General features: G+C 38.0%; 1 protein-coding gene across 1 annotated transcript; it reads left to right on the top strand.

The window, feature by feature from the left end:
* The first annotated feature begins 2152 nt into the window (after nucleotides 1-2152).
* Nucleotides 2153-4419, top strand: MAGEB16 (MAGE family member B16). Its single transcript, XM_072816459.1, is given in 1 exon segment — nucleotides 2153-4419. A coding segment is annotated over 1 exon segment (999 nt). The 5' UTR covers nucleotides 2153-2788; the 3' UTR covers nucleotides 3788-4419.
* The last annotated feature ends 19620 nt before the right edge of the window (nucleotides 4420-24039 follow it).

Below are 24039 nucleotides of genomic sequence, written 5' to 3'. Positions count from 1 at the left end.
TCCAAAGACACCCTCAAAATGAAAGGAATAGAAAAATAGACAAGAAGTAGGAAAAATGTGAAGAGAAATAATATTCAGTGAAAATATGATCATCTGCAAATGCAATTTCTCATGACGTCAGAAAATCAGGGGCTTTCAAAATCATTCATCGCAATCCTTTCCATGCAGAAAGTAAATTTTTAGAACAGAATTTATGTAAAAGGCCAAGTCTGACTGGTGAAGAAAAAGAACAGATAGTGTGATTTTTCTGAAACAGCCCACCACCGGTCCTGGTCCCTGCTTGTCTTATGCTGCATCTTTCCCATTTCACATTAAGTCTGGGGCATGACCAAATCCAAACTGTGTAAGGGTTTCAGTAAGTACACTCAAAGAGTTTGCTGGGATGTGACATTTCTCATGAAGCCTTAAATGAAAGAGAAAGAAGCCAAGAAGAGAATTCCATGAATGAAGACAGATAAATATGGAAACAACCGAAATGCACATTAAGAGATGAATGCGGGTGCCTGGGTGGCTCATTCGGTTAAGTGTTTACCTTTGGCTCAGGTCATGATCCCGAGGTCCTGGGATGGAGCCCCATCTCCCTCTCCCTCTATTGCTCCCTTTGCTTGTGCTAACTTGCTCTCTCTCTCTGTCAAATAAATGAATAAAATCTTTAAAATTAAAAAAAAATGAATGAATAAAAAAGATGTGGTATATATACACAATAGAATATTATTCATCCATGAGAAATGATATCCTGCCATTAGCAACAACATGGATGGACCGTGAGCACATTAAGCAAAGTAAGATAAGTCAGAATGAGAAAGAATAAAACAATATGACAACACTTGTATGCAGAATCTAAAAAAGTCAAACCTGTAAAACACAGAGTAAAATGATGTTTATCAAGGGATGGAGGCAGAGGGAAAAAAGATTAAGGGTATAAAGTTGCAGCCAGGAATAAATAAGCCATAGAGCTCTAATGCACAGTATAATGGAGATACTAATACTGTACCATGACTATGCTGGGTAATAAGTAAAACACAGCAATCGTTTTACAACATATAAAACAGCAATCATATTACAACATATAAATATATCAAAGTAATATATTGCACACCAGAAATTTCCACAATGTTATGTATTTTGAATTTATTCAATAAAAATATTTTTTAAAGTTTTTAAGTGAGGCCGGAGGAGACAAACAACAAAGATAAAGGGAGATCACACAGATGGGCCAGTGCCTACTTTCAGCTCTAAATATCTTCTGAGAGATTTCCTCAGTTCCTCTTCAGGGTTCTAGGGGCATGAGGACATTGGCATGAGAGGCATGACCTGGATTCAACATAAGAATTAATTCCAGGACTGACAAAAGTCAATAGGAGGACGATGAAGAAGGACCGGGAGCAACCTCTACTTCCAAACGCCCTAGTGCCCACAGCCCTGCACCTGCTGTTGACCCGGAAGAACCTAGGCTGGGGTAACCGGATATCGCGCTCCCTGACTTCCTCCTCAAGACTGTGGGCCTAGGCCGGATTCCGGCCAAGGCCTGCAGGATTCGATTTGAGGGGCACAACCAAGTCAGCAGAGGGAGGGGTCCCGGGTACTGCTTGGAATCAAGTAAGATAAGGGCTGAGAGGCAGCCCCACTGGCGCAAGGGTTTAGCACCACTTGCAGCCAGGGGTGTGATCCTGAAGACCCGGGATAGAGTCCCATGTTGGGCTCCCTGCATGGAGCCTGCTTCTCCCTCTGCCACTCTCTCTGCCTCTCTCTCTGTGTCTTTCATGAATAAATAAATAAAATCTTTAAAAAAAAAAGAGATAAGGACTGAGGAGACTTCCTACCACAGAAATGAGAGGACTCATTAGACGAGAGCCCCAGTCCAGCTCAGGGAGTCCCCAGACCAGTATGTCAAGCTGACCTGCTATGCACTTCCTCTTTGGCATCTGATTGAGGCAACAGTATTTCTGTGGGAGGCTAAGAGTACCCTGACCATAAACGGCCGCGAGTGAGTCCTGAGGGGACCATTCACCCCAAACAGTGGTGTACTCACTGAGCCTTGGCCAGTCTGGCAGCTCTGGGAGGTCTTGGGCAGGGGCAGCGGGAAGTGGTGCTGATGGACTTCTGCCTTCAGAGTCTGAGGGAGATGAGAGCTTAGTCTGCAGTAGGCAGTGTCCTGTCGACAAAGAAAAGAGTCTCAGACCCTGCGGGAGACTCCCACAGGAATCCCTGCAAGGACCCCTAGTGAGTTCTCATGTTTCCACTGACCCTGGACAGAGGTTGTGGCACAGCATCAAGCACCTGTGGTCAGCTCTCAATGTCTAGCAGATGAGGTGTCTCCTCACTTCCTTTCTGGGTGTCTCAAACACATGGTACCTTGACTGGAAGGTGGAAAGTCAGATAATAGATGACTGCAGGCACATCAACCAGTATTTGATTAGCACTTGTGAGGAGTGTGGGACTGACCACTTGATGGCAGAGGGGGTCCACAGACCCTTTCCCCTGTTGTCAGCCCTTGGTGCCCCATCAGCCCTTCTGGATGGCAGGCAGAGGCAACATTTCCTATCCTTTGAGGCTCAGGAAGTTAAAGGATTTATTAAGTCAACAGGAGTCCCAGGACCTGGTAGTTGTCATTGTGTTATGTCTGAAGGACAAAGTCACTGCATACAAGTGTAGTCCCACAGCTCACAGGGAACCCTTGGGAGTTCAGCAGCTGAGGCCACTCACATCTTCTTCCTCTTAGGTCGTGATTCCCCGTTGCCCCCTTTCCTATCCTCACTCCTATCTATAGCCACTCATAAAAGTCATCATGCCTCAGTGCCAAAAGAATCCACAATGCTTATGAGATCAGCGCTTTCAGACCTGTAGTGAGATCCAGGATATGGAAGTTGTACAGGTCTCCAAGGCTCTGGAAGAGACTGGTCTCTCCTCTCATCCTCTGATGCCTGGCAATTCAAAGGAGGCTTCTGATGCTGGTGTACCCAGTACCACTGAGAGTCCTCAGAGTGTCTGCTCATCTCCCATTGCCGTCACAACCACTTCATCAAATGAATTAAATGAGGGCTCCAGTAGCCAAGAAGAGGAGGATACCACCTCGTGGGCTGGGCCAGACCCCAAGAATGTGCCCATAGATGCTCTAGATAAGAAAGTGAATTCATTGGTCAATTTTATGCTATTCGAGTATCAAATAAAAGAGCCAATGACAAAGGCAGATATGAAGATTGTCATCAAAGAGCAGGAGGACCACTTCACTGAGATCTTCCTGAGAGCCTCTGAGCATATGGAGATGGTCTTTGGCCTTGATGTGAAGAGAGTGGATACCACCAACCACTGCTATAGCCTCTTCATCAAATTGGGCCTCACCTATGATGGGGTGATGAAAGGTGAAGAGGGCATGCCCAAGACCAGCATCCTGATACTTATCCTGGGTGTGATCTTCATGAAGGGCAACATTGCCACTGAAGAGGAAGTCTAGGAAGTTCTGAACTTGACGGGGATATTGTCTGGGAGGAAGCACATCATCTTTGGGGAGCCCAAGAAACTCATGACCATAGAGTTGGTGAAGGAAAAGTACCTGGAGTACCGGCAGTTGGCCAACAGTGATCCTGTACAGTTTGAATTCCTGTGGGGTCCGAGAGCCCACGCTGAAACCACCAAGATGAAAGTCCTGGAGTTTCTGGCCAAGGTTCATAGGACTGACCCGAGTTCTTTCCCATCTCAGTATGAGGAGGCTTTACAAGATGAAGAAGAAAGAAAGAGCCCAGGTCAGGATTTCTGCATGATCTGTCTCTACTTCAGTGGCCACTGAAATTCTAGTGCCAAATCCAGCGATTTCTCTTGCTCCTAGTGAAGACTGAGGCAGGTTCTTCACTTTGTGTTTGAAAAAGGTCAGTTAGTGTTCATAGAATTTAGGTCTGAGGTTGGGCTGAAAGGAATACAGTATATATGTCTATGTGTTCCTATGTTCTACGTGTAACTTGAAAATTTATTCTTTTTTAATATATGTATTTGTCGAAATATTGTTTCTTTTGATATAGATTCAGTTAGCTTCAAAATCTCCAAGTTTATTAAAGATAATAGTCATACATTTAATGTTATAATGAGATTTAATAGTAAGAGCTTTTTTTATTTTGTTAAAATGTGAAACCATCTTATTTTGTCATCTGAAATAACATAACATGGAATTCCTATAGATATTTACTGGAAATGTGAGAGTGGTCAGCTTTAAGGTGGTTGGGTTCAGGATGCCTGGGTGGCTCAGTGGTTGAGCGTCTGCTTTTGGCTCAGGGTGTGATCCTGGGATCTGGGATGAGTTCCGCATTGGGCTCCCTGCAGGGGGGCCTGCTTCTCCCTCTGCCTCTGTCTCTGTCTCTCTCTCTCTGTGTCTCTCATGAATAAATAAATAAATATTTAAAAGAAAAAAAGATGGTTGGATTCAAGAAATACAGAACAAAAGATTGTCAATCTTATGGCTATCTTATACCTTTTACATATTTGTTTTATAAAATTCAATTATATATGCTTAACTTGCTTATGGATATATTAAAAATAAACCTCAATAAAATTAGACCCCATCCTCATTGTTCCTTTTATTCCCCACACCTTCATTGAACATTTGCTCTTTAGTAATTACCGCATTAGTCTTGGAGATTATAGCATTAACAATACCTACAAACTGCACTTATAATTTTTACTTCTAGGATCAGGAATCCTATAATTATAGTGGGATACCTTCTAATATCTAACAGGCAAGTAAAAGAAGGAGTTAGCAGATATGTGGAGGTGTTCCATATGAGACTGTCAAACCTAAATGCCCTGGGACAATGAGGTTTGGGGTTGAGGAAGCTGGAATTCCTGTAGTGAGTGTTAATCTTTAACTTAATTTTAGATTTAGGGCAAGCTGAGCCTGAGGGGGTGGTGATCAGCCATCAGACCTTCAGATAGTGTGTCTCAGAGTTCAGACCCAAAAACTTGGAGTGGAAAACTGTTCTTTGTAGTAACTTAGGGGGCATGGTCTAAAAAGAGAGAAATCTCCATTGGAACAGGAATGGAAATTGTTTTGTGACATTATCCCTGTGCCATTGAACATAATTCATAAATAAATTCTTATACACATAGTCTTTAAAGAGTTTTCAGAGATAACAGTGATACTTTATTGAGAAGAGATGCCAAGAAGCCATTGGTTTGACTTTTGCTGCCTTGGCCTGGGAAAGCCAGAGACTACTCCACTTGAGGCATATTTTAAATAAGCTACTTTCAATGTAATTTGGCATAGTCTAAGAAATACTTATATTTTTATGAGTGTGGAAATTAATGAGAGTAGCGGTGATTTGAATGGAACAGAAGCTAAGGAGGCAAGTAATGGTCCTTGTCACAAATTCTAAAAATTTTGAATTGCATCCAGGTGGAGAAGAAATTCCCTATTTCTTTTTAAGACTTTATTTATTTATTTATTTATTTATTTATTTATTTATTTATTTAAGGGGGAGGGGAGGAGCAGGAGGGAAGGGAAGAAGGGAAAGAATCCCAAGCAGACTCCATGCTGAGCAAAGAGCCTGACCTGGAGCTCAACCCTACGACCTGTGCCAAAACCAAGAGTTGGACACTCAACTGACTGAGCCATGCAGGTGCCCCAGAAATTCCCTCTTATTAAAGAACACAACCTCAGAGGGGATATATTTACTGAGATTTACTTGCTAAGCAGCATTTTGGTTGATCTGATATTCCATGGCCGTTGTACTTTGTCTTCTTTGAGACATACTGTATTTTTAGATATCATGTAGGTGAGGTTGGTTGGGTCAGTGGTCAAAATAATGACAGTAACAACTGTCATTCATTAAAGACGTAAGTTATGCCAGGCACTGTAACAGGTGCCTTACATTTATTATACTTTTTTTCTTTTAGAAATATCCTGTTGGTACTTTATTTATTTAAGTCATCTCTACACCCAATGTGGGGCTCAAACTCATAACTCTGAGATCAAGTCACACGCACCACCGATTGAGCCAGCTAGGCGCCCCTATTGCACTTTTTTAAACAGTCCAATATGACAAGGCTTATCAGACTCACCCTTTAGATGAAGAGCCTAAGACTCACAAATCTTGACAATGTGTCCAAGTCCACAGGTCTGGTACATGACAGAGCTGAGGCTAAACTTGTGGTCTGAATTCTTTTAGAGCCTATGTTGTTTCATTCCTCCAGCCGGAGGCCCATATTTTGTCTCTAGATTCATTTCTTTTCTCACTACTCCATGTTGCCTGTTAGGATAAAAAGACCTTGAATCCAAAGTACTAAAAACATATATAAAGAAGAAAGATGAAAATGATAATCAAATACAATTTGGGAATTGTCTGTGGGCTTCATTTACCTAGGGTCCGGTCCTGCTGCCTTTGATCCCAGGGTTCCTTAAGAGCTGACTGCCCAGGGGCTAGACTTTTTGTCCAGTTTCATCTCTTTTGTGTATGGGGCTTCAAGATACACCACCCCAGAATATACCACTTGGGCATACTGGTTATTTTGAATTAAAAGTACTTGAGAAACAGCTGGTGCAGGAGGTACACTCCAACCTTCCTTCATTTCCTTAAAAATAAGAGATAACTATCCCACGTGAAAGATGCCCTCACTGTACCAGGAGGGTAGAAGGCATCTTTATCACCAGAGACAGGAAATTTGGGGCCAAGAAGGCTGTATAAATAAACCTTGTTAATTCTTTACCATTTACTATCCTTAGCCCAAACCCCTTTGCCCTGTCAATTCTTCACAGAGTTAGTATTTGTCTAAAAGGTATAAAAGCTTTCTGCTTTGGTCACCTCTTTGAGTCTCACATCTTTATGGGGCTCCCATATATGTATATGTATGTAATTATATTTTTCTCCTTTTAATATGTCTTTTTATTACAGGGGGGTTCTCAGACAAGCACCTGAGGTGTAGAAGATAAATTATTTTTCCTTCCATACTTGTGCATTATAGTACCATTCCCTGGGTGTTCTCCAGGGTATTGTCTTGGCCAAATTGGAACCTGAATCTGTTGACCAGCTCTTTACTGGATCCTCCTCTGATGTCTGCAGCCCACTTCCAGTTGCATAGCCCAGAATCATTTGCCCTTTCCCTGGCCTAGAGTATTTGAGCTTCCTGGCAATCTCATCTCTCACCATGGAACCCAGCAATATTCCATTCTATGTAAAGGGTCATTTTAACAATGAAATTGTCATCATCATTTCACATTCTCAAAATGATTTCCAAATGATCTGATGAGCATAGTCTGATTTGGCAAAGAATCTACTAGTTGGGGTGCTGTATGTGCAAGAAATGGGATTTTGATATTTGTAGTAGAATTTTAATGGGATTTATTATTTGAGAATAAGGAAAAAAACTCCCATTTCTTCAATGATAGTTTTCAATTAAATTTGGATGTAGGGCAAGATGGGGCTAAAGGGTGATGGTAAGGGGGTTGAAAGGGCTCCTTGATTCATAAACCAAAGAGTGAGCTTAACTTGGTTGTTAAAAACCAAAGTGTTCAGCAGCCCCAATGGTGCAGCGGTTCAGCGCCGCCTGCAGCCCAGGGTGTGATCCTGGGGACCCTGCATCGAGTCCCGCATCAGGCTTCCGCCATGGAGCCTCCTTCTCCCCCTCTGCCTCTCTCTCTCTGAATAAATAAATTTTAAAAATCTTAAAAAAAAACAAACAACCAAAGTGTTTTCTATAAGTGATAGGAGGAGGAAAGACTATTGAAATAACTAAGTAAGCAAACACCTACAGTGTCTCAGTTTCTGTAAATTCTGGAGAACTTCTAGGAGGTAGAATATAGGTTCCTTGGAATTACCTTTAGATAATAGATAATAGAGATAAATAGATGATAGATAAATAGATAGATCATAGGGATAGATAGCTAAGAGATAGAAACTTTGGTTTTCAGTGTACACAATTGCATTTGTGCTGATGTCTAGACATACTCATTCAGGCGATAAATAGCAGAGAATCATAAGGTAAAGTTTTGGCAACGCACCAAGAATGAGAAAACTCAGTGTACTGTGATCATATTTGTTATTGAAAAGGACAGTGTGTAATAGTTATTTTGCAAAAGTGAAAGATGGCAAACACTTCCTGCAAAGATTGACAAGGTCCTTTTGAAAAATATATGTGACTCTGTATTGGGAAGCACCTGTTACTTAGTAAGATCTCACAAAGTTGGAGAAATGCCAGGAACACTTGGCCTCCTAAGAAACTCTATTAGGAAATGAAGAGGGTAGTTGATGTAACAAATTCTAATGGTTGCTCTTTGCTAGGCCCCTACTATGTAAGAGTTTATGGTCGAGACTACAAATGCTCATCTGCAACTTGTCTTCTTTCCTGGGTACACGGGAAGACTACATTGTTCAGTTCACTTATAGTTAGAAAGGATCTTATGACCAGCCCTTGCAACTGAAATATGAAGGGAAATGATGTTTGTCACAGGCCAAGGCATTTGAGAGCCAGGATGCCACCATAATGTCTTTTCTTCCATTCAGCAGCAAACATGGGGACCCTATGTTGAGTTATGGAAGCAGGATGGAAGCAGCTTAGATCTCTGTGTGACCTGGTAGCAAACATTTCCTGCCAAGTCAATCAGATTTTATGTGCACAAGAAATATACTTTTGTTATGGTAAGCCATTCGGATTCCAGGTATTGTCTCTTCCATCAGCTAGCATAAACTTTAATCCATACACAGCTGCTATTTCTCTTGCTATGTTTAGTTAAATGTTTCAATGACAAAGCTGAGAGTGAGCATATTCTTGGTGCAAAAATGTTAACAATACCGACAAATCACAATCTCCATATTTATAATAGTCTTCATAATTCAGCCACATTCTCAGAGATAGCCATGATTAATGTAGTATATTATTTTGAAGTTAATTGTAGGCTTTCTCATACATAGCTGTGTTATAAAATTATCTATGATTTTAAAATATAATGGGTTGTGATATACATATTATTCTACCATACGTCTTTCACTCTTAACATGAAGGCAAGATCTTTCCATGACAACACATATAGATCAACTTTACTTTTATAACTGCCCCCATAGCATGTATGTGCCATGACTAATTTAACCATGTCTTTCTTTTTAAAAAATATTCACTTATTTGAGAGAGAGACAAAGAGAACACAAGCAGGAGGAAGGGTAGAGAGAGTGAGAAAAGCAGACTTGCTGCTGAGCAGGAAGCCTGATGATGGCTCAACCCAAGACTATGATCTAAGCCAAAATCAGAGGCTTAACTGACTGAACCACCCAGGTGCTCCCAACCATGTCCTTCCAATGGGCACATAATTTGTTTCCCATTTCTTGCTACGACTTTTAGAACTGAGATACTTTGAACATGATTTATTGGGCTAAAGTTTATTGGTGTGGTAGAAGGTGGAAATTAGGTTAAAGTGGAGAGTACCAGGAGATTGTAAATTTTTATAAATATTGCCAAAATTTCATCCCAAAATACTCTGCCAATTCATATTCTCACAAATCAATGTATGTTAATAAACATACATGTATTATTTTATATGTCAAAAGTACTTAATTTGAAAAGCAAAGATTGAAAATGACCAGTTGACAGGAAATGGAGCCAGACAAGATACTTACCTTTAATGAGGGATGAAGATCCAGAGAAAGAGCAATGTCCAGGGTTCATGAGAGAGACTACATGGAAATCCAAGTCCAGAGATCCCAGAGCAGGCTGGTAGTCAAAATTCTGAATCAAGAGTTCAGTGTAGGATGGATAAAAGACCAGAAGAAGAGATAATGGGAAATCTGCATGGAGAATCCAGGACAATATGCATGGATAGGCTTGGGAAATCTCTGAATCACCACTAACAGCTAGAAATTATATGGTTATCTGAGTGGGGAGGTTACTGGTTTAAAGGAGCAAAAACACCCACCCTTCTGTAGAATTCATGCACGTACTGTTGTTAGAGCAGATATAGCTAGCTGTCTCTCCTGCATCCTCCAATAATGTTACTAGTGGATCCTGGGAAAACTACATGTCTTGACTACTCTGGTGATCCACTGAACTTTTGCCTGTGTATCAGGGCTGGGATCTGTCTTGATTCCTGCTGGCAATAGATATTTCATCCTCTGATACAGGCCATCCTCTCTATTGAGGTCTAGGCTACACAAATGTTAATGAATTATGATAGAACAGCTGAGACAGGCCAGAAGTACCAATAAGCAGTGGAAGGCAGCATGCAAGAACAACAAGGAAACTACCCTAGTACTAATTTCCTCAGTTGCTCTTTAGATAAAGGATTAGCTGTGGACGTGTCTCCTAAAATCATCTAGATGGTATCCCCAACACAGACATGTTTCTCATGTTTTCTTAGTTTGTGGCATCCACCAGAGAGTGACTGTGATCACTAGCCTACATTGCCAACAGATACTGGCTGACAGAGAGGGTTAGCCTATGGTACAGAGATTTGTGGATTAGATTCAGAACCTAAGGAGATTGTACCATTCTTTTTTTTTTTTTTTAAGATTTTATTTATTTATTCATGAGAGACACAGAAAGAGAGGCAGAGACACAGGCAGAGGGAGGAGAAGCAGGCTCCATGCAAGGAGGCCGATGTGAGATTCCATCCCAGGAATCCAGGATCACGGCCTGAGCCAAAGGCAGATGCTCAACCACTGAGCCACCCAGTCATCCTTGTACTCTTCCTTTTTGAACTGACTTGGTGATGGGGATGTGAGCACCCCAATGCAGGAAGTATCACATACCACCCTGTTGTGACTGTTCCAACTTCAAGACAGTGTTTGAGCTTGCAACCACCACAGGTTGCTCAAATACCTATAAATATCACTTATAGTGGGGGCAGGACTTTTCCTTTTAGTTAATTAATTAATTTCTAATATTCATTATGATATCAGATCATTTTGATTTGCATATTTATCAGTAATAACAAGACTTAGTTGCTGATTTCCATTTTTAGGAGGGAAATTAAAAAAATCATAGTAGACTCAACATGAATTATTAGTTGATAGCCCTGGAACTTCCCTAACCAGGACCTTAAGGAAGCCACCGGTCTGATTATGTGTAATGACACAAAGACATTGAACATACCTGTTCCACCAAAGTTCAGTATTTCATGGAGTGGGTGGGGGGTAGATAGGGAGAAGGGAAACTGTTCAAGAGAAGGAGGTAAAAAAAAAGTAGTCTCCATTCCTATTTTGCAGTGAAAGATATTTTTATTTTATTTTTTAAGATTTTATTTATGTATTCATGAGAGACATAGAGAGAGGCAGAGACACAGGCAGAGGAAGAAGCAGGGTCCATGCAGGAAGCCCGATGTGGCACTCGATCCCGGGATTCCAGAATCACGCCCTGGGCCGAAGGCAGGTGCTAAACCACTGAGCCACACAGGGATTCCCCGACATTTTTATTTTAATGACCGGGCTTCTGTGTAAATTTTGTTTTAAAAAGAAAAAAATACATATATAAAGTTCAGTTTTTAGAAAACCAGTATCAAAAGCACTGAACAACATGATCACTATATTTTTTCTGGGGCCAATATTTTATATTTCCTTTAGTAATACATGTGTACAGAAATACTTTTGTCAATTATAATAGCTACTTTTTGAGATTATTCTATATGTTAGAGGGTTGAAACATTTGGTAATAATGACATTCTATGACTTAGGCACTGTCATTTCATTGTGCTGGTTCACAGGGGCAAACTGCATCTAACACTTCAGTTAGCAATTTCCAAAAAGGCTATTTTTTTAAATGGAATTTAAAGTTAAAAGGTGCTATAATTGATTTACTTATAGTACATTTATTTTTATAAATTTTATACTACATTTATTTTTAATTTTTAAATTTTTTCAAAGAAACCTACTCTACATTTGTAAAAAATAAAAGCCGTATCTGTATAATCTCATCTATAATCTTTATTTCTTTTTAAAAATGTTTTAATTTTTAAAAATATTTTATTTATTTATTCATGAGAGACACACAGAGTGAGTCAGAGACATAGGCAGAGGGAGAAGCAGGCTCCCTGTAGGGAGCCTGATGTGGGATTCGATCCCAAGAGCCCCAGATCACAACCTGAGCAGAAGGCAGATGCTCAACCACTGAGCCACCCAGGTGCTCCCTGAAGTTTTTATTTTAATTCCAGTTAGTTAACATACAGTGTTATGTCAGTTTCAGGAGTACAATATAGTGATTCAACAATTCGTACATCACCCAGTGCTGTCACAGATAGTCTTGAAGCCTAAACATTATTTCTAGTAAAAAGGTAAATGGGAAAAGAAAGCATGTTTCCATTTAAATGTGTTTTAATTTGATTTTTAACATCACAGTTAAACATTAGCTAGCATTAGTGTTAAATACTTTAATGATAAAAAGAAATGCAAATATGCAGATAGCTATAGAGAACTTGTAATAAATTAACTGTAATAACAATTTCTTAATCTGATCAGTCTCTCCAGTCATTCCTACATTTAAGAATACTTCTAATTCTTCTGACTCATTTGCTTCAAGTCGAAAGCCCTCTGCAATGTAATTGCAGCTCTAGGTCAGTTAGCCTGAGGACCCAAAGCCTTTAAATAGCACATCATTTGAAGAATTATCCTAAGAAATGCAGCTGAAAAAAAAAATTTGTTTAATTTTTTTTTATTGGAGTTCAATTTGCCAACATACAGCATAACACCCAGTGCTCATCCCGCCAAGTGCCCCCCTCAGTGCCCATCACCCCATCACCCCACCCCCCCGCCCACCTCCCCTGCCACTACCCCTTGTTCATTTCCCAGAGTTAGGTGTCTCTCATGTTTTATCACCCTCACTGATATTTTCACTCATTTTCTGAAAAAAAAAAATTCTAGTGAATATTATATCTTTCCTTCTAACCAAAGTGGGAAAAAATTCAATAAAATAAAATATATTTTAATGTTTGCTAGCAGAAAATCAGAAGGTGGTTGCTTTCTTTTCCTAAACCAAGCCCTTTTGAGACAATGTCTTTTTTTCCAAGTTATAACTTAAAACTTATAAACCCTCACTCCCCACCCCACAGAGGCTGCATAATTATTTTTGAAGAAGATGACAAATCCAAATCAAAGATCATCAGAAAAAATACTGACAAGTTTTGCAAGAAAGGTGGGAAATTATTTTCTTCACTAGAAAATATAAGAATACACAACACAGCCTGAAGGAAAGGAATAAACATGGATTGCACTAATGTGGTTAATTAATTATTACACAGAATAAGGCTATTCTGTCATAAGAAAGCAGTACGAAGAGACTTATACATCTGGTCGATGATTTTATGAAAACTAGTGAAGAGACATAGATAAACAACTTAAAAATTATGCTAGGAAATATTTCATAAGTATTAATAAGATACAAATGGTTGGGAAAAAATTGAGATCAGTGTTCCTTGACAAAATATTTTCTGACCCGAGAGGACATCTATAATCATGAGTATATTTATGTAGAAATGTTATTACCACTGGGCTCACAAATTGTACTTTCAATTTCTTCTGTGAATTGAAAAGTATATTTCTACACAGTTAGCAGCTCCAGCACATATAAAAATCTTTAGTGGTTAATTAGCCCAGTTTAGGAGCACTTCCATTATTATTCCCCTTTTATAGCCTCAGTTGAATCAATCCAATTGGATGTATAAACTGCTCCCCAAAGGAAAGTTCAGATCACATGTTTCTACTTACAATGTCAGCCCTCTAGTGCATGAAATGGATCTTGAGTGGTCTTGAAGGACGGAACTTTCAAAACTGCTGAACTTTGATCCTCCGTTTCCCCAAACCCATCCATTTCATGCAGGTGGTGATTCTTATTAAGTGAGACATTTTCTTTTAGTGCCCCTTTATTTTGTAGTAAGAACACTTAACATGCGATCTACCATATTGTTATTTATAGGTACTGTGCTGGACAGCAGATCTTTAGAAGTTACTCATCTAACACAACTGAAACTTTATATCCACTGGATGTTGGATATGTCCGTTATCTTGAATACAGTGATAGTATCACAGGTATTTGCATATGTCAAAACTCCTCAAATAATACACACTATGTACAGTTCTTTGTATATCAATTATACCTCAATAAAGCTTTTTAAAAGAAAAAAGAAAAAAGTTTCTTTCACACTTCTAAACCTTTCATCTAGAGGAAGCATCATTTGGTCCTTACAGTGAATTGGGCTTATTAAAAAAAAAAACTAAAACAGCATGTGTCCTTAGGGCCATACAGGTATACCTGTATCAACACAAAGGTGAAAAAGTAAAAGAAAAAGGATTTCCCTTCTTGGGAAGGTGTATAGGGAAACTTTCAAAAATGGAGACAAAAAGCATGAGCATCAGAATTCGATTTGGGTCACAGGTATCAGTGGCATAGTTTCAAAAAAGAAAAATATAAACTAAGAAGCTATACAGATTAATTAAAATATATTGAAAGAGTTGAAATGGGGGCACTTGACTGGCTCAGTAAGTTAAACATTCAACTCTTAATTTTGGCGCAGGTCATGATCTCAGGATCATGGGATGGAGCCTTGCCATGGGGTCTGCACTCAGCGAGAAGTCTGCTTGTCTCCTCCCTCTGCCCCACCCTCTGCTCATGCTCTCTTTCTCTCTCTAAAGTAAATAAATAAATCTTAAAAAAAAAATAAGAGTTGAAACATTGCATTACTTTAAAAAGTCACTAACTGGCAATGATGGTGAAATGTAGACACAGCAAACAGTATAGTTAGATCAGTCACAAGACCTTAGCCTCAGTTTTAAAAGCTAAATCAGAGGAGTTAAAACATGAATTAAGGGGGTCCTAAAAATAACACTGATCTCAAAGTCTCAAAGACCCCATAAAAGCCAGTCGGATGTCAGAAAGAATACTGTGCACTATAAATAATGATTAAAGTGACTAAGACATCATTTCTGCTTTGAAGAAATATGTAATTAAATAAAAGGACACTGACAAGTAGACAAACTACTGTGTTATTAGGTAAAAGACGACAAGGTCATTTAAGCAAAAGCCCAAGGGAGGAGGTGGCCTTTGAGATGGGCACTGAAGAATGCTAGAATTTTGAGTAATCTTTATGCCCAACCTGGGGTTTGAACTCATGACTCCAAGATCAAGAGTTGCATGCTCTACCAACTGAACCAGGTGCCCAGAATACGAATGCCAGAAGTTTGAAATGGTTGTGCTTGGGGCAAGGGAAAAGGTGTATTCTATCAGAAAGGGAATGCAGTATAAGGCAAAGAGATAGTGTTTGTTCAGGGAAGAAGTACCCTTTGACTCATGCAGAAGAAACTAGGAGACAAGCGGGGGATGAGACTGAGGTCACTTTGTGGATGGCTCAGATGCCAGCACAAAGGGACTTTGTTTCTGAACAAGGGATAATATGACAAGAGCAACAATTCAGGCAGATTAGACAGGAGTGTTTGGGGAGGTATTTTTCCCAGGAGAGATATTATAATAAGGCAGAAAAGGTAATTATACTGATAAGCAAGATAAATTATGAAGGGGATTGGATTTGAGATAAAATTCAAAAAACGCAGAGGAATAACATCAGGCACAATAAATAGCCAGAATGTAAGTTGCAGTTTAAAAGAGAGCCAGCTTCAGAAAAAGGAGGTGTTCTTTCCATCTGTTTATAAAGTGACTAGGATCTCCTAAGAAAGGGTGGAACCGGTAGAGAGTAATTATTTATAGCAAAGAGGCTTTGGGATTGATGTGAAGCACTGATTCAAAGACATGCACTTCATCAACCCTGTCATTGTCAACATACAGGTAGCTCTCTGCACTTCCATGAAACGAAGATCTGTTATGTCTTAATGACACATAGTCAAGTTACCAACTGAAAATAATCTAGGCCTAGCTTTGGAAACACAAATGGTACAAGAGCTGAGGAGGTCTAAAGTGTCATGTCATGTGTAATTTTCTTTTTTTTTTTTTTTTAAGATTTTATTTATTCATTCATGAGAGACACAGAGAGAGACAGAAGCAGAGACACAGGCAGAGGGAGAAGCAAACTCCACGCAGGGAACACGACGCGGGACTCGATCCCAGGTCTCCAGGATCACGCCCTGGGCTGAAGGCCACTCCAAACTGCTCAGCCACCCGGGCTGCCCATACGTAATTTTCTAATCCCAAACTTTAACTACAACAACCTATCCACACAATTTCTTAAATGCATATCATTTGTGCACTCTCTATATTCTGGCTACACCATTCCCTCCTAGCAAACATCTTCTCTCTCTACTTCTTTTAGGTTTTTTGTTTTGTTTTTAAATTTTTTCTTTCTTTTTTTTTTTTTTTCAATCCAAACAAAGTCCTCTTGCCTGCTAACACATGTGAATCATTATTGGAAAACTTGCCTCCTACATTTTAGAAAGCAGCTAGATCTCGGATGAACTAAATACATTATTTTTTTTCATGTTGTATACTAGGCACTGAAAGGGAAAAACCTATCATAATTTATAAATATTGCTTTTTAAAAAGCATTTTAAAATTATTTTTACACAGAGTCAGTAAAAAAAATTAAGTGAGTGGATGGTGGTCCAAGAGATAAGAAATTCAGCCTTTCTCATGCCTACATTTGTAACAACTACCACAGAGGATTGAATGAGTTAACATTCATAAAGTACCGATAACAGTCTTTTGCCATAGTAAGTGTATAGATGACAGACATAGCAATAGTTTGATTTGTGTTGGTAGAAATGTGCCCAGGGGGAAATAGATAAAAGAAAAAAGAAAACAAAACACAACAAAACACTACATGTTCCAGCGTGGTTTATGTCAATATAGTCTCCAATATCACTCTTCCTATCTAATTATTTTATTTTATTTTATTTTATTTTAATATTATTTTTAGAGAGAGTATGAGGAGAGGGGCAGGGTTGCTGGTTGTGCAGAGAGAGATGGAGAAAGAGAACTTTCAGCAGGCTCCATGCCCAGCATGGAGACCAGTGCAAAGCTGGATCTCACAACCTTGAGATCATGACTTGAGCTGAATTCAAGAGTCTGACACTTAACTGACTGAACCACTCAGGTGGCCCCTGATCTAAGGATTTTGAAGTTGCTCCATTACATTCAGTCTCATGGCTCAGATTCAGGCTTACAAGAGTTGCATCAGAACAATATACAGAACATTGTTTATGCAGCTACAAGTCACTTAGTTGTTTCTTTCAGTTTATCTTCTTATTCCAATAATGACATTTTGCCTCTGAGGTCTTTCATAAGTCTAGCGTTAGGTGGCAGATGTCAACCATGTGCTGCTATTTGTTTTGGTTTGGTTTTCAAAACATTCTATTTCTGCTCCAGTGTCTGACTTCAAGGAGGTAATCTGAGTTACAAACAAGGATTTTTTAAGGAAACTTATATTTAAGAAAAACTTTTAAAAGTTTATGTTTTCACAGCAGTTGCTCCAGTTTACAATTCCACAAGCTACGCAAGAGATTTCCAGTTGATCTGCATTTTCTATATGGACAATTTAATTTCATATTTTTAATTTTTGATTTTCTTTTAATCACACAATTATATAGTTCCGATCATTGTTGAGAGTTTTCAGCAGATGTGGAAACTCACATTTTAATTTGAGCAAAAGACAAGTTTATAAATGCAGGTTGAAAAGAGTTACTTTTATGTTGAATGATATTTTACTAATAAACTATACAATTTCTTTCTCTCTCTACTTCTGATCCAAATCTAATACATTCTTTAAGAACCTAAATAATTCCTGCCTCATCAAAAAGTCTTTGTTGATAAATTTAGGTTATATTGATCTTTTCCCTTATCTTAATTCTCCTCTTTCTTCTGCATGTCTCCCAATCAGTCTGTATATACTTCGAACCATTTTTATAACATCAAATTTTCCCCAAAGAGCAAAGGGCTCAAAATAGCATAAAAAAACATTTTTGATAATTGCTCTTAACAACTTGACGTGAAAGATCAAGTAGAATTATAACAAGGAGGCCCCAATACAAGGATATATTCTATTACTATAAAGACTAACACACATATACTTAATTAAAAACTGACAAAAATGAAAAACTTTCTTTTACTACTAAAATAGGAAATGATAATACAGCATCTATATGAATGCCATTGTGCTTTTTAAATTTATTCTTACAGCATGAGTTATATTAATAAAGTGTTCAACCTTCATTCTCTTGGCTTATGAAACCTGGACCTCTCACTAAGACTACTTTCTAATTATGCATACTTGGGTGTATATACTTCTACATATTTTTAGAAATGCAGTAGATTTATATGGAGTCATATTTTAGTTTCTGCTCTGTAATAATATCCCATGAAAATTCTTTTTCAATTCAGACATTAAAAATGTATGAACAAAGCAATAATACAAAGAAGTAAAGGAACAAAGATTATTCATCAGATGGTTATAGAATGCATGTTATAAAGGCACTCAATGGTATATGGCCATGCCACGTACAATTTCATGGAGAACTTTCATAATAGCTTGTCAATTATGCAGAATTGTTCAGGATTGTTCAGTCATGTACACACACACACACAGAAAATGAGAATAAAACTTGCTATTTTGCTTTTAATAATCATCTTTATTAATTTCATCCTGAATGCTCACATGATATATTCTGGATCAAACACAGACTTATCATTCATTTAAAATACAAATTCACTTAAAGGCAAATAATAATCATGTTGCTTGTCATGCCCTGATTCTTACTCCTCAGATGACCTGCTGAAAGCCAAATGAAATGTCTTATACTCATAAATTCGAAGTTATTATAAACTGTGAGGAATGGAGAAAGATTGACTTTTTTTTCCTGCTTATATACAGGAGCAAGAGGCAGCTACCTTCTTTTCCCCTCTTGACATTATGGAGAACAACCTTTGCTCTCTGGAGATGGGATAGAAACAAAACCAAATTCCCAAGTCCTCACTCTAATTTTTGAATATAAATAAATCTTTCCCAGGGCCCACAAGCCCTGATGCCCCAAGAGTCTACAACCTAGAGATGTCTACAAGGTCTCATTTTCTGTTGAAATGCAAGTACATAGCTCTGAATTTAGCTAAATCTTTCTGGAGTTCTAACTTCCCAAGGCTTGCTCTTATGCTAGGATTCCAAAAGCAAGTGATTTTTTTTTCTTCTTAAGTATCCAACTCTAGCAGAAACACATCTTTTTTTTACATACTATACTTACAGTATATAGTATTAAAAGTAGTCAGTACTCATGGGATACACAAACTTAAAAAAGAATAATATAGCATAGACTATTTGGATAAAAATGGTGTGTCTTAAAAGGAGACATGTAAATACTGAAACTGCAGCCAACATTTCTGGGGGTCAAACATGAACAATTCTCTGCACAAAGTGGCAGTTGGGAAGTAAAGTGGGCTCTAATGCTTTGACCCTGGGATAATATTTTCACAATGGCCACTTCACCTTTACTTCCACCAAAGATGTTACTGTCCTCTCTGGAGAGGGGATGAGAAACACAAACACACAAACAAACATGTAAATAAAAACTTTGAAGGTAAGAACTTGAATTACTAAAATTCAAGTTTCATGGAGACCTATCATACTGAAACCCAGGAAATATTTTTTAGCAATGATACTTAACTGAAATCTGGCTTTTTGCCAGAGATACCATTTTCCCCACACCTCTCCTGAGTATGGAGAGAGACAAATACTGTATAATCTCACTTATATGTGAAATCTAAAACAGAAAGTCAAACTCATAGAAACAGGGCAGAATGGCAGTTTCCAGGGGCTGGGAGGTTGGGGAAATGGGAAGATGTTGGTCAAAGGGTACAAACTTCCAGTTATAAGATGAAGAAATCCTGCAGATCTAATATACAGCATGGTGACTAGAGTTAAGAATGCCGTGTTATATTCTTAACAATTGCTAAGAGATTAGATCTCAAATGGTCTCACCACATACACACACGTACACATAATTGTACTTATGTGGTGATAGATGGGTTAACTGACCTCATTATGGCGATCATTTCACAATATATATGTGTAACAAATCATCATGCTCTACACTTTAAACTTACATAATGTTATATATCAATTCTTTCTCAGTAAAGCTAGAAAAAGGAAAATAAAAGAAAAAAATTCTAGGTTTCCATCCATCCACTCATCCATTTGTATGTAAGCAGAGGAAAAGCCTGTAAGGTTGTTCACTCAATATTAAAAGTTGACGAATCATGCATGGTGAGATTTTTTTTTTTTACTTTTATGCCATCATTGAATTGCAAATATTGAGTATACATTATATGTTCAAAGTTATTCTTCCAACTTTTAAAATTACCCCCCAAATTTTGTTCCAAGTGGAAACAGAAGAATTGTTGTAGGACCTTACATAAATAGCTGGTGAATAGTGAAGACTATTCAACTTCAAAGGGAAGAGGAGATTGTTTTGGGCTGCCTTGATGGATATATAATTTAACCCAAATTAAAACAAATACTTAGGCCTGTGTACATCATAGGAAATTAATTGCAAGATAAATGATAAGAAGTATATCACAAGTATAAAAGATATAAACTATGTAATTTATTGCACGCATAATTTTATAAGGCAACCAGAGAATTACTATTTAATTTATCTCTAATTCTATATTCACACAAGTCAGTGGTTTGCAACCCTCACTGTGCATTAGAATCACCTGGACAGCTGTTACAAACTAGAATGCTAAGGATACACCCTACCAAGCTCAGTTGCTTTGGAATGGGTCCCAGGCACCTGTAATTATTTAATCTCTCCGGGTGATTTTTATATGCATCCAGGTTTGACAAAACATTTCAGTAGCTGCAACAGGAAGAGACTTTGTGAGAACTTTAGAGGTCTAAGTAAAAGAAGTCTAATGTTGATTATTACAAAGAAGCAGTAGCCCACAATGAAGAAAATCATGGGCTCTGGAGTTGAACTCACTGAATTTAAACCCAGGTATACTTTTTACTAATTAATATGTTTCCAGGAAAGTAACAAACTATTTGTGCTTCATTTTCTCCATATGTTTTATAACAGTAGTGATAATATTTAATCATGTTGTTCGTTGAGAGGAGTAAAGGTTAAATTCAATTTGCCAACATACAGTTAACACCCAGTGCTCATCTCATCATGCGCCCTCCTTAGTGCCCGTCACCCAGTTACTCCATCCCCTCACCCACCTCCCCTTCCACAACCCTTTGTTTCCCAGAGTTAGGAGTCTCTAATGGTTTGTCTTCCTCTCTAATTTCTTCCTACTCAGTTCCCCTCCTTAAAAAGGAAAGGTTTTTAAAGGTATCCAGGAGTGGGGTGAAAAAAAGAAAATTATTAGCAAGGAATTCATTATTTTAGGCAAGGTTGTCATCCTAAGGGGAACACAAGAGGTTTATTCATAAATTTCCTAGTGCTGACCAGGAAATCTCATGTTGACTGGTAAATATTACATTCTTGGAAGAGGGGGTTGAAACTGCAATCAGGCTCCCTGCATGGAGCCTGCTTCTCCCTCTTCCCGTGTCTCTGCCTCTCTCTCTCTGTCTCTCATGAATAAATAAATAAAATCTTAAGGAAAAAAAATTTCTCTTATATCAACATGGAAGTTATTTTGTTTTCTTAAGGTAGTATTGGTCGATATCTATTAAGCTTGTTCTGGTTATTTTTCTATGTTTTTTCTATTGAAGTAATAATTTTTATTAAATTGTTTATTGCTGGCATATAGGAGAGCTATTGATTTTTGCCATTTTGTTTAACAAATGGCAATTTCACTAATCTCTAAGTTCTTACAGGTTTTCAATGAATAATTCTGAGTTTCCCAGGTAGGCAAGCAAATAATATGCAAACCATTATAATTTTGACTTATATTTTCCATTATTTATGCACTTTAGTTCTTAAATTTTAAAATATTTTTATATCTTAACATTATTAAATGTGTTAAAGAAGGCTTTTGAAGACTTCATTATATAACCAAACATAAATTTGATATTGAGGTCATTGTACTTAAAATTATGGATGAAAGGGAAACATAAAATCTATAATTTCCATATATGTTTTATTATAATCAATATCAATTTCCAATAATATATTAGGCACACTGCAGGTCCTAAATAAATATTAATGGAATTGAATTATATGGCTATTATTTCTGAAGTAAACAGAGGGCTTTTTTTCTATTGATGACTAAAAGACTTGCTTACAGCATAATGACCGGTGCTGCTACTTAAAATAGTGTGTTGTATCATTTGTAAATAAGTTCTTAGAATTTAAAAACCAGAAAATTCAGAAAGGGTCAGAATTCACCTGAGACAAAAATGAGCTAGGCAATATTAGTCACTGATGTCTCCACTAATCTTTCTTCATCGTCACGGTCACATCATCATGAGTTATATTGAATGGGTTATACTTCCCAGAGTAAAAATCAGAAAATATTTTTTTTCACTGCCCTTTCAAACCCACTCTGTGTACTGGTTATTTCTCTGTCTTTTGATAAAACTTCTGAAAGTCGCCTAAAAGTTATTGGTAATTCCTAAATAATAGAATGTCCTTCAAGCACTCTCAGTTCCTGGAAAATCCCACTTTAGTAATTAAATGTCCATGCTAACATGATAAACACACAAACCATAATTATCTAATGGAAATATTTCTGTTTTAATAGAAATATTTCTCCTCCCCCAGCGCAGTTCTGCTTTGATTCTTAAAGCCTGCAATGTAGCAGGATGTCCCCTTGATCTTTCATGACTCTTTTATTTCCCCATTCACCCCACCCCATCTCAATACCACCTCCTACTAGAGCGACTTATTCTAGCTCTCCAGAGTCAGAATAAAGAGGAGAGACCAAAACCAAAACAGAAACAAAAACCAAAAGTCATTTCTTGAGTAGTCTAGAGAGAATCTCAGGGTTATCCACAACGGCTATTTAACACTGTTAGGTTTGCTTTCCTATGAGAGTTCTGTGGATTCCTCAGATACACCCATTAGAGACTTCCAGTTATATTTTTCAAAGTATGGGCAATGCCTCTTCTCCACTTGATCTTATAGCCCTTCAAGGCGTAGCCCCTGCACATTTCGTGGTCTATGGTATACTGTCTTTGCATTGGGGACCCCTTGCTTCTCCAGGCAGTTCTCTTGGGAGGGATCCACACAGCATTACACCAGTTTTCTCCAACATTTTCCCACATCTGCAAACCCACTCAGGAATCCTGGCCCTACCATCACTGGAATGTTGCTGCCTCTCAAAGCAGCCCTCCCTTCTCTCCCTTTACTAAATCCTTTCAGACCTTCTACCCATTTTTTTCTAATACCAATATCCAGGTTCTGGGGACTATCACAGGTAAAATTCCCTATATGGTCTCTCAAAGCCTCTTCTCTCATTTGGCTTAAGGTAAGATGAATGCACCCTCTCCCTCCCTCCATGAGAGATGGGCACAAACGACAGCACATGGATAATTCTCCAAGCAAATAGTCAGCCCCGCTCATTAGCTACAACCTTTATATACCTTTGGAATATATGGCACAATTGCTTGGTTCTTGACCTTTGGATACTCAGACAAAACTTAGAAAGCATACCATTTCAGTAATTTGGTTACATTATCATTATATTATTATGCCTTTCCCCTACTCTGTCCTTGGGGAAAGAGTTAAGATGCAAACTGCAATTAGTGACAAAATTTAATGTTGGTCATTTAATCTTAATAAATAATTCTGATAATGTTTTTAATAATAGTAGAAGCTCTCACCTATTTTAAAACTTTATTTCTTTCAAGCAATTTTAGATTTCTAGTAAAATTAAGGGGAAGGTACAGAATTTTCCCATTTATCTCCTGTCCTCTCATTTATTTAAAAATTTTTAGTGTTAATGCCAGATTTCAGATTGTACTACAAAGCTGTGGTCATCAAGACAGTGTGGTACTGGCACAAAAACAGACACATAGATCAATGGAACAGAATAGAGAATCCAGAAGTGGACCCTCAACTTTATGGTCAACTAATATTCGACAAAGGAGAAAAGACTATCCACTGGAAGAAAGACAGTCTCTTCTTTTTTTTTTTTTTTTTTTTTTAAATTTTTATTTATTTATGATAGTTACAGAGAGAGAGAGAGGCAGAGACACAGGCA

This window comes from Canis lupus, chromosome X (genome assembly GCF_048164855.1).
Source record: "Canis lupus baileyi chromosome X, mCanLup2.hap1, whole genome shotgun sequence".
NCBI classification, from domain to species: domain Eukaryota; kingdom Metazoa; phylum Chordata; class Mammalia; order Carnivora; family Canidae; genus Canis; species Canis lupus.
The sequence above is the reverse complement of the archived record's forward strand: the minus strand, read 5'-3'. Positions and strand labels throughout refer to the sequence as shown.